Raw genomic sequence first — 14,372 nt, 5'->3', positions numbered from 1 at the left:
AATTACGGTTTTAACCGCAGGAGTGAATCACTGACTGTAAAATTCACAAAGTTCCCTTTTATTTCTTTGAAAAGAATTGCCCATCATAGTCCCATAAAGCCCGTTAAAAACTTTTGTCGGATGAAGAATAAAGAGGAAAACCGACCACACAGTGGAGTAGACATAATGGTAGGCGTTGCAAGAGGAAGAGTAACTGGAATATTAAACCTCCAGAATAAATGGAGAATTTTGGATCCTCGGATTCCATAATCCATCCTCATAGAAATGCATTCACTAACATTGATACAAGATCAAGCATAGACTAGTTAACCACAGCAATTAACATTGAAAGAGGAACATAAACTTTTTATAGATACAAAATCCCGGTTACTATGCAGAGCATCCAACTGCTCATCCATGAGGAAAAGCAGATATATGTCTACGTTATGATTTTAATTTAATCATATGAGATAAGTGAGGATATAAGTAAGAAACCGCCGAGCTAGACCTCGCATAGCACGCACGCTCAGGCTCATTCCAATCCTTTCCAAAGAAGTCTAAGGGCTTGTTTGGCACCTCCACAAAATAGGGCTAGGTTTGGTCCTAGTCCAATAATTTTGGGTGTTCGATTAAAACTGGGCTAAGATTGACCCACTTTTTCTTAGGCCAAAAATATGCCTTAAAACAGGTTGTTTTTAACTAGCTTAGTTTTATGAAGATTGTCAAACACATCCTTAAACTAATCTAACTAACACATTTTCTCTTATAGCTAGAGAAAACCTGAGACATGCATTTCCAGAGCAAAATGCAACCTTCAACAAATTTAAAGCCTACAGACAAGAGAGCAATATCATTTACCCTCAGACACTTCATCGGATAAAGAAAACATATTGCCTAAGTCTCTCCGATGCGAACCTCCTTTTCTGTTAGAATATCGACAGGAAAATACACATTGAGATCTTTCATTAATTATATGAACTGCAGCAAGCGGAGAAATAGAGCTACATTCAAGTCATTTGTCACAATGAACTTACATGGTCCCTTTGCATATCCTCCCCATGATTCAGTCACATTGTCTGGGGACTAATAAAAGCGAACAATGATAATAAATCATAAATAACAACCAAGCAAGGACACACAAAATTTTATAGTGGTCCGGGTAACAATCATATGTCACTCCTTCCTTGTCCCAAAGGGGCTTCCCACTATGCAAGAGTTCTCGTGAATCACAACCCGATTCAGTAGACTTACAAAGATCGCATCCTAATATATATCCGAAACCAGTTATCTAACTAACTCTCCACAATGAGTAAACACCTAGTCCTAATTATTCCCAGCCCTCAATTAATATCAACTTGAGTTTATGCCGTAAAAAAAAGTTTGAAATACAAATAATCAAACAAAATTAAGCACAAAAAATGTGAAAGATCTCACAGCCCTTTTGATAAACAAACCGTCCTTTGATGAATCCAAATGTAGCACGATGAAGAACGATGTAGATGATGAATCCAATGACAACTCTCCTCGCTGAAATGATCCACAGATATTGTGAGCGACGAGAAAGAGTTTTTCGAGACTCTAGTGGTCAAAAACATCAATATAACTTTTCTTCAATCAAAACCCTGGAACTCTCTCTTCTCTATCTCCTTTAATGATATATAGCATTCAATGTATTAGGAAACAAATATTCTGAATATAGTAGAGTTTGAAGATCAAAAGGAATGATAAACAGCTATGATTAAAACTTAAAATTTGCCATCAGTAAACTTTACTATTGATGGTTACTCATGATCATTGATGGGTTCTTGAGCACCAACGATGGGCTCTTGCATGCCATCGATGGTTTGAAAATTTATCTTTGAAATTTCATCAACCGCTTTGTGTAGCCATCGATGAGGTCATAACCATCGATGGGTCCTTGTTGACCATTGTTGGTTAGATGGCTGAAATCAGCATTTGAGCTGATTTTCACTTCGTTTCGCCTCATTCCTGTCTCATACTTGTATTCATATGTATTATATCATCTGAAATAATTATTAATACTAAATGAGAGTTTGTTATTACTTAAGTAAGTGATGTTGCATAGACTACATCCTAACATTTAACACCTTAAATACAATGATACCCACCCTATGCGAGTAGATGTTACCTAAGCAATTAGTATTAGTTTTTTTAAAGCATGTGTAGAATCCTAATTTTAGTGTGGTATGGATTCCTCAATCTTTAGCAACTGCATTTTGGCAGTGAAGATTGGAGATAGCTAAGGAGTAAATAGCATGGTCTTGCATCACTCAAACTTGATCCAAAAATTTTCTTGTGAGCTCAAAGTCTAAGTGCATCGCAATGTGATAAGAGCCCAAACTTGACTTTATCCAAAAATTTTCTTGTGAGCTCAAAGTCTAAGTGCATCGCAATGTGATAAGAGCCCAAACTTGACTTTTTTGAGCTGAAAGTCTAAGTGCATCGCAATGTGATAAGAGCCCAAACTTGACTTTGCACCACTGACAAATCAAGCAGTATAAAATCTCTACGCAATTACCTAATCAAGCAAATATGTAACCCAAGAATACTAAGAACAAATCTGGAGTTCCAAAAATAAGAAATCGTAATTTTGTTAATAAATTCTCCCAATTTTTCTATCACCAAAAATATAATAAAACTTTTTTACCTAGTCGGCCTTAAATATCCTATGTTTTGGCTTCCTAAACAAATTCTATTTTTAAATAAATTTTTATTCATAAATAATTTCCTGCTTCTTAAAAACCCTATTTATCTAAACAATTCCTTACTACCTAAAAAATTTCCTACTTCCTAAAATGAATCATATTTGTAATCAAATGAAATCCTACGACTTAGATACCTTCATTATGTATCTTTTTGTAATTATGCACCACGCAAGCATGATCACTCTTACTCATAGATAGCTCCGAACTCATATCATTCTCTCCTCCTTTGATAATACAATTGTCCTCAAGCGTAAGATCAGGAAATCTCTCCTTGAGCTCATCATATTTCTCCCATGTGGCATCATCCTTCATCAAGTCCTCCCAAATCCTCTCTGAAATTGACAAAGGTTGCATTAACACCATTGCAGCCCTCTGATCATATTTTACCTTCTAGCACATATCACACTCCACATACTCCAAATTATACTGCATCGTTTAGGATTCCAGCTGAGGTGACACAGATTGAGAATCATTTGGATTTGGATGCAGATGATGAGTTGGTTTTGGATTCGATTACAGCTGATGGACTTGATTTAGATACGGCCATTGGTTCACCCCAGATGGAGGTGTTTGATTTGTCTCAGTTTGGGGCCATTGGGAGCGCTATCAGTTGTAGATCGTTTGGTGATATTGGGAAAGAATTGCAAACTTTTCTATTTGTTTGAGGGTATTTGGAGGCCATTTGGGTAAACTACGTGAATGCTTGATTCCTTAGGCAAGAGGATACGTAGACAGTCAGTTTTGATGCAGCCGATTTGGTGAGTAGACGTCGATGTTTGGGAGAGTGTTCGCACTCCCGTTTGGGTCTCGACTTGTTGTGGATTGAGTCCGTTGTCGTGAATCGTTTCACTTCGTACTGGACGCAACAAGTAGGACATTTAATTTGGTTGGTGTCGGCTCAGTTTTGGGAAAACTTCACCGAGGTAGAGAATTGAAGAAACCGCGAAGAAATTTGGTGAAGAACAAGTTTTGAGATGCTGGATTCAGTTTGGGAGCTACGCAGTCGACCGCGGTGCAAGGCCGGTTGACCGCGAACGTGCACAGGCTCATGGATTGTGTCTGGATTTGGCGCGGGTGACCACAAGACCCTGTAGTCGGTTTTTGGGCTCTGTCGTTTGTCGCGGTCGACCGCTAGACGCTGTAAGCATTTTCCAGGTTCTGTCGTTTGGCGCGGTCGACCGTGGGGGTCGACCGTGTAACGAGTCGGGCCCAGTTTGATTTTCCTATTCTTATTGGGTTTTGGTGTTTGGTATAATACCAATACACGTTCTAGGGTTTCTTTAGGCTTGAGTTTGGGATATTTGAAGCACAAAAAAGAGGTATTTTCTGAGCTATTTGATTAGGGTTTATTTGGAGAGATTAAGAGCTTTGTGGTGAGATTAGTTTGTTCCTTCGAGTGATTTGTAATATCAGTTTGTACTCTTCTTCTCTATTAGTAAAAACCACATCTCCTTCTTGCCCCGTGGACGTATGCAACTTGCCGAACCACTAAAATCGTTTGTTTGTGTTTGTGACATTGATTTGGTGACTTGGCATTTATCTCGGCATTTGGTATTTGGTTTCTCGCAGCACGTTTGGTTGTTTGGCTTCCACACAGCACAACACGTATAACATTTCATCCCTTTCCGTCTTTTTTTTTTTTGTGGAAAACAGATCTGCTCCCTGTGCTCCTATGAAACTTCTTTAAAACCTTTTGTCAGAAAAAATAAAGTGGAAAAATAACCTTATGAAAGCAATAATATTGTAATAAACATGATAGTAAGCGTTGGTAGAGGATCACCAAAAATTTCAATATAGTATCATTACCTAGTATCATCACTATATTGAACTAGAGAGCTAAACTAGTTGAACTACTTATCAGATTGGAAAATTAAACCTCCGGATTCCATAATCTAATCAAAGAGACACTTTTGGTTATAATGAGAAACATTCTGCGAGAAAATGCATTCACTAGAACACAGCAATTAGCATTGCAAGAGGAACATAGATTTTTTAAATACAAAATCGCAGCTACAATAATGTAAAACATCCAGCTGCTTACCACCAGTGTTATGAATTAACTTCATCATATTAGACACGCAAGGATAAGTAGCAAACTTTCGCGCTAGACATCACATTACGCAAGAGCACTCAGGCTCATTCCTGTCTGTTCTAAACAAGTATTAAGACTAATCTAACTAGCACGCCTTCGCTTATTGCTGGAGAAAACCTTAGTCAGTGCAGTTTCAGAGCACAACGCAGCTTTCAACAGATTTAAAGCCTACAACCAGAAGAACAACATCATTTACCCTCAAGTCGTCTTGAAGACAAGTCATCAGATGAAGAAAATATATTACCTGCGTCTCTCCGATGCCGACCTCCTCCTCTTTGAGATTACCGATAGAAACACCGAGATCTTTCATCATGTGAACTGCGGCAAGCGGAGAAAATAGAGATACATCCAAGTCATCAGTAACCATGAACTTACACTGTCCCTTTGCATATCCTCCCCCTGATTCACTCATTTTGTTTGGGAATTTCGGGTTCAATTCCTTACATGTAGCGATATTCACCTTGTGTGGACAATTAGTGTTTTTTCTAAAGCATGAGTAGCATCCTGCTTTTGTTGCACGGGCACGTGACACCGTTTCCTCAATCTTTAGGATCTGCATTTTGGCAGCGAAAAATGGAGCCAGCTTAGGAGATAATAGCATGGCCTTGTGCTCATCGGACTTGATGCAAACATTTTCTCGTGAGCACAAAGTCTCGATGCTTTCATACAAGTTATCAAAACACCCCATTGATGAATTCTCGCCTAGAAATTTAATTACGGCCCCAACGGGTAAGATGAGGAAACTGAACAGGAGTTCTACTACCTTTTCATCACACTCCATGTAAACAAACCTACCTGTATATTTTGTCCGTAGCAGTTTTACCTTCATTTCTTCACAGTCCGAATTTTCATGGCCTTCACATTTAGGGACCAGTAGAAACTTTGGCACGTCTCCCTCCTTCATGGAAGATATTTTAAAGAACAAGTCAGTCAGGGGTGTATTGGAAATCAACGTTCTTCGCAGCAAATTTAAGACCTGTAAACAAATGAAGCGAGAGGGAATGATTGCTTGTTAAAGGTAAAACGCCATCTAACTAATCAGACATATAGTAGTCCGACTAGTATACTTTGTAATCAATAATAATCAAGTAATTGTAGGACTTTATACCTTTGTTAATATAATCATAACTCCTCTATAATTAATTAGAAGACATGGATCATAGAACTTCATGATAATCACAAATATAAGATGTTTGAGATCATACCTTGAGCCATGCTATGAACCCTTAGAGAATTGAGACCTTAATCACAAATATAAGATGTTTGAGATCATACCTTGAGCCATGCTATGAACCCTTAGAGAATTGAGACCTTGGAGAAGATTGCTTTCTCTCTCGGATCATACCTTGAGCCATGCTATGAACCCTTAGAGAATTGAGACCTTGGAGAAGATTGCTTTCTCTCTCTAATCCTTCTTTAAAACCAAGCCCTTTTTTTTTAATTTCAAAGTTAACTGATGGATTTAGAAATTATGTGCTTAGATTTCTTTATAGGAAGAGAGAGGAGCAACTATCCGGTAGTTAATAAAACTACCCACCCACACATGTTCCATCAACATGATTAAAAACATGGGTGTTAGTTAATTAACTACATGGTCATTAATATATACTAATATATTAAGTACTTTTCCATAACCAATAATCCTCATAATAGTATTAATATTATTTAAACCTTATACTAAATTTAATATATGACACATAGGCCATATATTTCTTACATTCTCTCACTTGGCCATGTGGCAGAATTATTCATAACGGTTTAAATAAATTCATAATACATATATACTATAAGAATAAAATTTTTCATACATTGGTAATATCATCATATCATTATTAAGTATAGATTAATACGAGTCATGGCGGTTTCATATCATTCAATAACATGATTCCTTCCAAGTACCACAATATTAATTGTCTACTTAAAATAATCTATAAATGAAAAGTCATTAGAGCTTAAATCCTGAAAACATTCATGTATACACAATCAATAAGAAAACAGGATATCGATAAATGTCAGAAATAATACATACATAAGGTGTCATACATCAAATTCATAAACTAAACATTAAGACCTTTAGTAATGCCCATCCTTTCGACATGCTCAATAAATGTCTTAGGAGGCAATCCCTTAGTCAATGGATCCGCAACCATGAGTTCCGTACTGTAGGCTGTCTAAAAATCATAATAAATAGCTAATCCCTATCAAGCCCTGACAATGGAAGTTACAATCAGACGACTTTCTAATCACTGCATCCGCAACTCCACAATCGCTACAAACACGACCTCATTTCTAAGATGATTGATCTTGATGGCTGCGACAACAACATGACTAATATTATATTAGCAATTATTAGAGATGCTGATGAGTAGTGTAATGATTTCAGAAATAAAAGGTTGGACTTAGTTGGTGAGTTGCTTGGTAGAGAGCTGTGGACAAATATCCATCTAAAAATCACAATGGATGATTAATCCCCATCAAGTTCCAACAATGAAAGCTACAGTCAAATAGCTTTCGTGCCGACAAACGAAGGTTGCAAATAGAGGACTTTTCACGCAGATCGAGAAAAGTTACAATTCAACGACGCTTCCGACAGCTGATGAAAACTCTATTCAGTGACCTTCACAATCAACAGTGAGAGTTACAATCTGACGACTCTCATATCCTATAACAGACAAAGATCAATAAGTAGTAGCCTTTGCAGTGTTATAATGGACGATGTTACAAGTCAACAACCTCTCTCAAACGCAGAACTCACTTTTGCGTTTCTCAAATTCAAAAACGCAAGGTCCACATCTGCGTTTCCCAAATTCAAAACGCAGACGAACTGTGCGTTCTCCAACAGACGTCCAACTTTGCAACGCAGAGTTAAAACACAAAACGCACGAACTGTGCGTTCTTCGGCAAACACTCAACACTGCGTCCCAAATCCAGGATGCAGAATTGAGAACTCGACACACGAGCGGCCTGTGCGTCTTAAATCTCTAACAGAGATTTAACTCTGCGTCTCAAGCCTTAGACGCAGAGTTAAGGTCCAAACGCCAACTGGGGCGTTTTGACTTGTTCAAACACAAGCCGAACGGCCTCAAAACCGTTATCCCACGTTCTGAGGGATTTTCGCCCACTTAGGAGCGGATTTAGGGGTTGGTTGCACCCCTAATCCCCCTATAAATAACCAACTTACTCAACTAAGTAGAGGGTTGACGTGTGCTGGCATCAAAACCGTATAAGGTGAACAAATCTCGGCAGCTTAACCGCACGGAGGAGATCTCTCTGAAGATCAACAGACTACTTAGTAGTTAGTCCATCAAATCAAAGGGGATCCCTTCATCAGCGGCAAATCAACTTGGCTACTAATCGAATCTTCGGTTCTAACAACTCTGTTACAGAGTTTCAACTCGCTCTGAGTTCTGAAACTCATTTAAGAGTTCGTAGTTAAGCTTGCAACGCAAGTTAATTACATCAGACCAGTTATTCGGTTCTCAACAACTCTCTTCAGAGTTTTCAACTCGTTCTGAGTTCATTAAACTTGTTAAGAGTTCTAAACCGAATTCATCACACAAGTCAATTATTCCCATGAGATAGGACGGTCGGATCGTCAACGGAGAGCAAGTTCGACACAAGCAATTGAAGGAGTCACTCCATCGCTACCAATAAGAACTCAGTTTTAAACAAAGGGGAGAATCAAATTCATTCTCCTCTCTTTTGTAATCGGAATCCAAATTGTAATTGATTTTGAGAGAATACAAGTCAATTTTTCTTTCATTGTCTTTTTACTGCAATTTTCCACAAACAAAAGATGTAGTTAATTTTTCTTTCATTGTCTTTTTACTGCAATTTTTCACAAATAAAAGATGGCGACTCCGCTGGGGACTAGCTTCTCTGACGAGGAAGTGGTGGCGTAATCTGACGTTCACCTCACTGGGACCACCGTCGAAACTCTCGTCGTAGAGTTCGACCAAGCTAAGTACGAGGAGACTCTCTCCTCTGGATCGCTTAGCCCTAAAGCTAGGCGTGATAATTGCAAGATCTCTAAGGAGGTCGTAACTACTGCTGAGATGCCAAAGAAAGCCCTCTCCTTTGGCCAAGACCTTAAATTCGCTCTGCGAGTTGAAGACTCCTCACCCGTATCACTATGGCGCATAATAGGTCAAAAGAGACCTATGTCGGAGGAAAACTCAACCAACGCCGATGATGCTGCAGCCAAGGCGTTGAAACAAGCTAAGAAAAACGCCGCTCGACGAAGGAGAAGATCCATACGGCGAGCATACTTGCGGAATAGCCGAGCTATAAGCCCAACGCAAAGACTGTGTTTCTGAAAATCTGCCCGAACTCTGCGTTTCTGCTCCAGAACGCACACTTCGTGGTAATGAACCCGACTATGAGCCTCGGGTTATCCAACTCAAACGCGACCCTCAGTGGCGCGTTGTTCAATCTAGACGCACACCTCAAGAGTGCGTCCCAAAACGTGATCTCAAAAGGCACATTCAATCATCCGAACGCACGCCACAACTGTGCGTTCAATCAAAACACGACCCTCAAGGGTCTGTTCAAACGACCAAACGTACACCACAAGGGTGCGTTCATCTAAAACACGACTCCCAGGGGTCCATTCAATCATCCAAACGCACACCACAGGTGTGCGTTCAATCAAAACCCGATCTTCAGAGGTCTGGTTCATCAACCAAACGCACATCACAAAAGTGCGTTCAAACAAAGAACAACCCTCAGGGGTTTGTTTCATCATCAAAACGCACACATCAAGTGTGCGTTCAATCAAAACAAGACCCGCAGGGGTCTGTTTCATCATCAAAACGCACACCACAAGTGTGCGTTCAATCAGGACACAAAACAAGACCCGCAGGGGTCTGTTTCATCATCAAAACGCACACCACAAGTGTGCGTTCAATCAGGACAAGATCCACAAGGATCTGTTCCATCAGTCAAACACAGGCCTCGACCTCGTGTTTATAAACCTAAACGCGACCCTTGTGTTTCGTCTCAAGAACACGACATGATCCATAAGGTTCAAGAGGGACAGCATGGATTTAAGGTCCATGTCCGACCCATCCAAGGTTCCATCTCCACCTTCATGAGATCTTTCCCAGGTCTCCGACTTGCGTGAGCTACTGTTGTTTGCGTCGAAAGTTGATGTATTCATTACGGTATTCATTACAACTTCAATCGTTACAATGAAAACAAAAAAGATTATCTTTTTATAAGACTTTTACACAAGGAAAACAAAAAGTTACAACTCTCGTCAAAACAAACGCAGAGATCATTTATCGGTCTTCTGCTTGCGTGGGACCTTTGCCTGTGCCGGGGTTTATCCGTGGACCGCCTTAGATCTGGATCCGGTTGATGAAAAATTCGGCAGAGCTTCGCCTTCGCCGAGGAAGTATTTGATTTGAAGCGCTGAAATCGACCAAGCGAAATCAGGGCTCTTCTCGAGATTAAGACCAAGCCTAATCTCAAGGGACAGACGGGAACGAGAGTCGGATCTCTCGAACTCTCCTTCTTTATGCCGAAGAACTCGCCAAAATCTGTCAACCCTCGCTGAAATTCGTGCTCCTTTGACTCCACAATCCGGCAGCACCTCCTCGTCTTGATAATCAATCGCCCCGCTGAAAGGAGGCCCTAGGCTTGTATTTATAGGGCTTCGGAAGCGGTTATTTGGATGAGAACAAGTGATTGCGGGTCGGATGGAACCGACCCGCGCCGGCACGGGTCGGTTGTGTCCGACCCGCGCCGGCGCGGGTCGGTTGATTCCGACCCGCGCAAGCGCGGGTCGGATCATTCCGACCCGCGCCGGCGCGGGTCGGATCATTCCGACCCGCACGAGCGCGGGTCGGTTTGGTCCGTCCCGCGCGGTGCGCTGAGATTTTTTGTTTCGCTGATTTCTTGTGTTTTATGACTTTTCCGATCTTCCAGGACTTGTAGTTTCTCCCGTTTTGTTTACTCATTCGTCGTGTCGACTTGTATGCTCCACGCGAGTTGATTAATGTACGTTGATTGACGCCATCGTGAACTGATTGACGCGCGCACTGATTGACATGCACGAGCTGAATGATGCGTGCGTGTTAACTGACTGCTGGGCGCGTCTGTACGCTTTGAGTTGATTAACGCGTGCGGTCCACTTGGCGTTTTCCATTGTGGTGGTTCGTTATCGTGTCATCAATAGTTTGCCGATTCACTTCATGCGCTTGTCGGCGTCGGATGATCCTCTTTGCTTCGGATAATAATGTTCATCGCTTTCTCTCTGTCTCGATCTGTGTGCGGACACCTATAGGCATTTTTAGACGCCAACAGATACCCCCTCCAAAGTATTCCAGACTCATTCTTTTATTGAGGAGTCTGGAATGCATTGGATAAGATAGGCCATCTCCTCAATTTCGTAGAGTGACCTTGAACTATCTCAATTCTTAACTTCTTCAGTCTTCAATCTATTCATTATTTTGTCGAATAGGTGAAGTTCTTCCGGCGCTGCGTTTATCGTCTGACCGCTGTCGAAATCTTGAACTGAGATTGGTGTGTAACTTTCTGAACTTAGCTCGTGCCATTGAGTTGACTTTGAACTAATCCTCTCCATCGGGAATTCATATCTGATTGTAACTGAAATCCTTGGAGTCATTTTTTACCTTATTTTGGCGAAATTGCTAATGCGTTGACCGGCATCGATGTTTACTGTAACGCGTTGACCGGCGTTAACACAGTTTATACTCGTACGTTTGCTGGAGTCTACACAGTTTAAGCTCTTAAGGCATTAGAGCGTGACGGTCCCGAATGTTGGGCTGTAGGATCAACTATTAAAGCTGATTCATCTGCACATGTGGATCTTATCCTGAAGTTCGTTGGATGTTCAAATCATGAGACCAACTAATGAAACTGATACGTCAATGACTCGCATTTATAGAATTTTTGGCAAATTCTCAGCCATCAACGGGTTTGATAAGCCTTTACCGACTACCATTTGAGTCGGGCTAACATGCGGATTGTTTAAGTCCGTTCCGCATGTAACGTTATGCTAAAAGAGTTAACTCTTTTAGTGCTACGATATTGAATACGTAGACTTCGTCTTTCTCCTGTGAAAAGACTAAACAGCAACGTGTATCAGACGTAAACTTTAAGGTTTTTGGCAAACCCTCAGCCTTCAACGGATTTGGTGTGCCTTTACCGATTACTGTTTGAATCGGGCTTGCATGCGGATTGTTTAAGTCCGTTCCGCACGTGACGTTGTGCTAAAGGAATGAACTCCCTTAGACTTGATGCTACGATATTGAATACGTAGACTTCGCCATTGTTACGGGAGTAGGCTATCCGGTAACGTGTATTAGACGCTGATCTATCCCTACTTAGGCTTCGGGATAAAAGTCCCCAGATTGGAATTCTGGTGTCTTCTTCAATCGGTGAAAGACTAAACCGACAACGCGAGTTAGGCGTTGACTTATCCCTACTTAGGGTTCGAGATAAAATTCCCCACGCGTGTGAAGCACGGATTTTAGCGTTATGAATAACGACCTGCCACAATGTCGAATATGTGGACTTTTGTCCTTTTTACGGCAAAAGATTAACCGGCAACGCGTGTTAGGCGTTGACTTATCCCTGCTCAGGATTCGGGATAAAATTCCCCATGCGTGTGAAGCACGGATTATGGTGTTATTAATAACAACCTGCCACAATGTTGAATATGTGGTCTTGTATCCTTTTTACGGTCAAAGTCTAACCGGCAATGCGTGTTAGACATAGACTTTGGGATTTTTAGCAAACCCCCAGCCATCAACGGGTTTGACGTGCCTTTACCAATTACCGTTCGAATCGGGCTAGCATGTAAATTATTAAAATCCGTTTCACATGTAACGTTGTGCTAAGAGAATTGCTTCTCTTAGACTTAATGCTATGATTTTGAATACATAGACTTCGTCATTTCTTACGGGAATATGGCATCCGGCAACGCGTATTAGGCGTTGACTCATCCCTACTTAGGATTCAGGATGAAAGTCCCCAGAATTGTACTCTAGTGTCTTTTTCAATCGGTGAAAGACTAAACCGGCAACGCGTGTTAGGCGTTAACTTATCCCTATTTAGGATTCGGGAAAAAATTCCCCATGCGTGTGAGGCACGGATTATGGGAGTTGAAAAAGGTGGTGTCTTCTCTTGGGGTAAAGACGAACCCGAAATGGGGGAGGAAGAATTTTATATTCCATCTCCCGACACTGAGGAAGAAGAATTTTATATTCTATCTTCAGCTGGAAAGGAGACTCGAGGTGGGATCTCCACCCCCAGAATCCGAAAAGGTAAAACTAAGAGTAGGATCTCCACTCCGAGAATCGAAAAGATTCAGATAACCCTAACTGTCGGAAGGTTTGATTATCGAACTAAAGATGAATTTCTCATTTATCGAGAGTGAATTGTGGTTTTGGTCTTTACTGTAGGAAGGTTTGACCAAGCAGGAGTTTGAGGTGATCCTAACTGTAGGAAAGTTTGATCACCCGATTTGAAAGTGGACCTCTCGTTCATTGAAGAAATCAAGAGGGGATTTTGGATTTGACCCTAACTGTAGGAAGGTTTGACCGAGTGGGATGTTTGAGACGATCCTAACTGTAGGAAGGTTTGACCGCTCGATTTGTGGATCTCTCGTTCATTGGAGGAATCGAGAGGAGATTTTGGTTGTGGTCCTAATTGTAGGAAGGTTTGACCAAGTGGATAGTGGGAGTACAAATCACAGTGGGAGTGTTGATTTGTACAAATCACTCAGTAGGGGTTCTCGGTGTTAAGTGATAATGACTTAGCACGAAGGGGTTTGACATTTCGTCAATGATTGACAGATCAAAATTCTAAGCATTATATCCGGACTCTAACCATGAAAGTGTTGAGTGCACGAACATAGCAGGAGTTTGAATGGATTAAACAGGAAAGAATTTTGGTGGTCCTACCGTCAATTAGTCTGATCGGTGGAGGATTTTGTGGTGGGAGACTGTGAGTCATTAAACACCAATGAGAATTTTGTGAGGGAAGATTGATCTAATGAAGCGATCTCATCTCATCTCAGCAAAAGAGTATTCGGAAGTCATAGTAGGAGTTTAGTGTTTATCACTTTGTTCATAATGATCGGGTTATCCCTAAGAATATTACATTTAACATTCTTCCGGAAACTTCCCGTTATATGAATTATCCACACCCAGCTTTCTTTGCAAAAATGGGTGTGACATTATGATTAGTTATATGACCGGGTTATCCTTAAGAATATTACATATAAAAAATTCTCTAGAAACTTCCCGTCAATGGTAGGAAACAGTTTAGACTCATATACCTATTAGAGTATTGACAGGAACAGTTTATACTCTTATACTTGGCGGAGTGTTCATTCGGTTTAATTGAGCGATATAACGCCGGCTTCAACCAAGGTTTGGATGCTATTCTTAAGAGCGAAACAAGCCTTGGTAGGATGAAGGATCCTCCTGTGGTACGCACAGTACTTCGGATCCGCAGTATTATCAGCTTCCTCCTGATCTGGGATGTCTCGTCATCTTCTTGTTTCTCATCGAAAAGTATCCTGATGGATACCTCGTCGTCGTCAT

At 40.9% G+C, this 14,372-nt stretch overlaps 1 protein-coding gene across 3 annotated transcripts in view; it reads right to left on the bottom strand.

Annotated features, from left to right (window-relative positions):
* The window catches only part of LOC109843946, a 33,092-nt gene continuing 23,371 nt past the window's right edge, over nucleotides 4,652–14,372 (bottom strand). Inside the window, exons 2-4 of one of the 3 annotated variants that reach the window (XM_020412942.1) lie at nucleotides 5,621–5,773; nucleotides 5,042–5,350; nucleotides 4,652–4,965 (exon numbers count right to left, since the gene is read on the bottom strand). In XM_020412942.1, the coding sequence (XP_020268531.1) occupies nucleotides 4,879–4,965; nucleotides 5,042–5,350; nucleotides 5,621–5,773 (549 nt within the window). In that variant the 3' untranslated portion in view covers nucleotides 4,652–4,878. Of the gene's footprint in view, nucleotides 4,966–5,041; nucleotides 5,774–14,372 lie in introns of all 3 variants that reach the window. The other 2 variants (XM_020412940.1, XM_020412941.1) reach the window with 2 other exon arrangements.

Source organism: Asparagus officinalis, chromosome 5 (genome assembly GCF_001876935.1).
Source record: "Asparagus officinalis chromosome 5, Aspof.V1, whole genome shotgun sequence".
NCBI classification, from domain to species: domain Eukaryota; kingdom Viridiplantae; phylum Streptophyta; class Magnoliopsida; order Asparagales; family Asparagaceae; genus Asparagus; species Asparagus officinalis.
The sequence above is the reverse complement of the archived record's forward strand: the minus strand, read 5'-3'. Positions and strand labels throughout refer to the sequence as shown.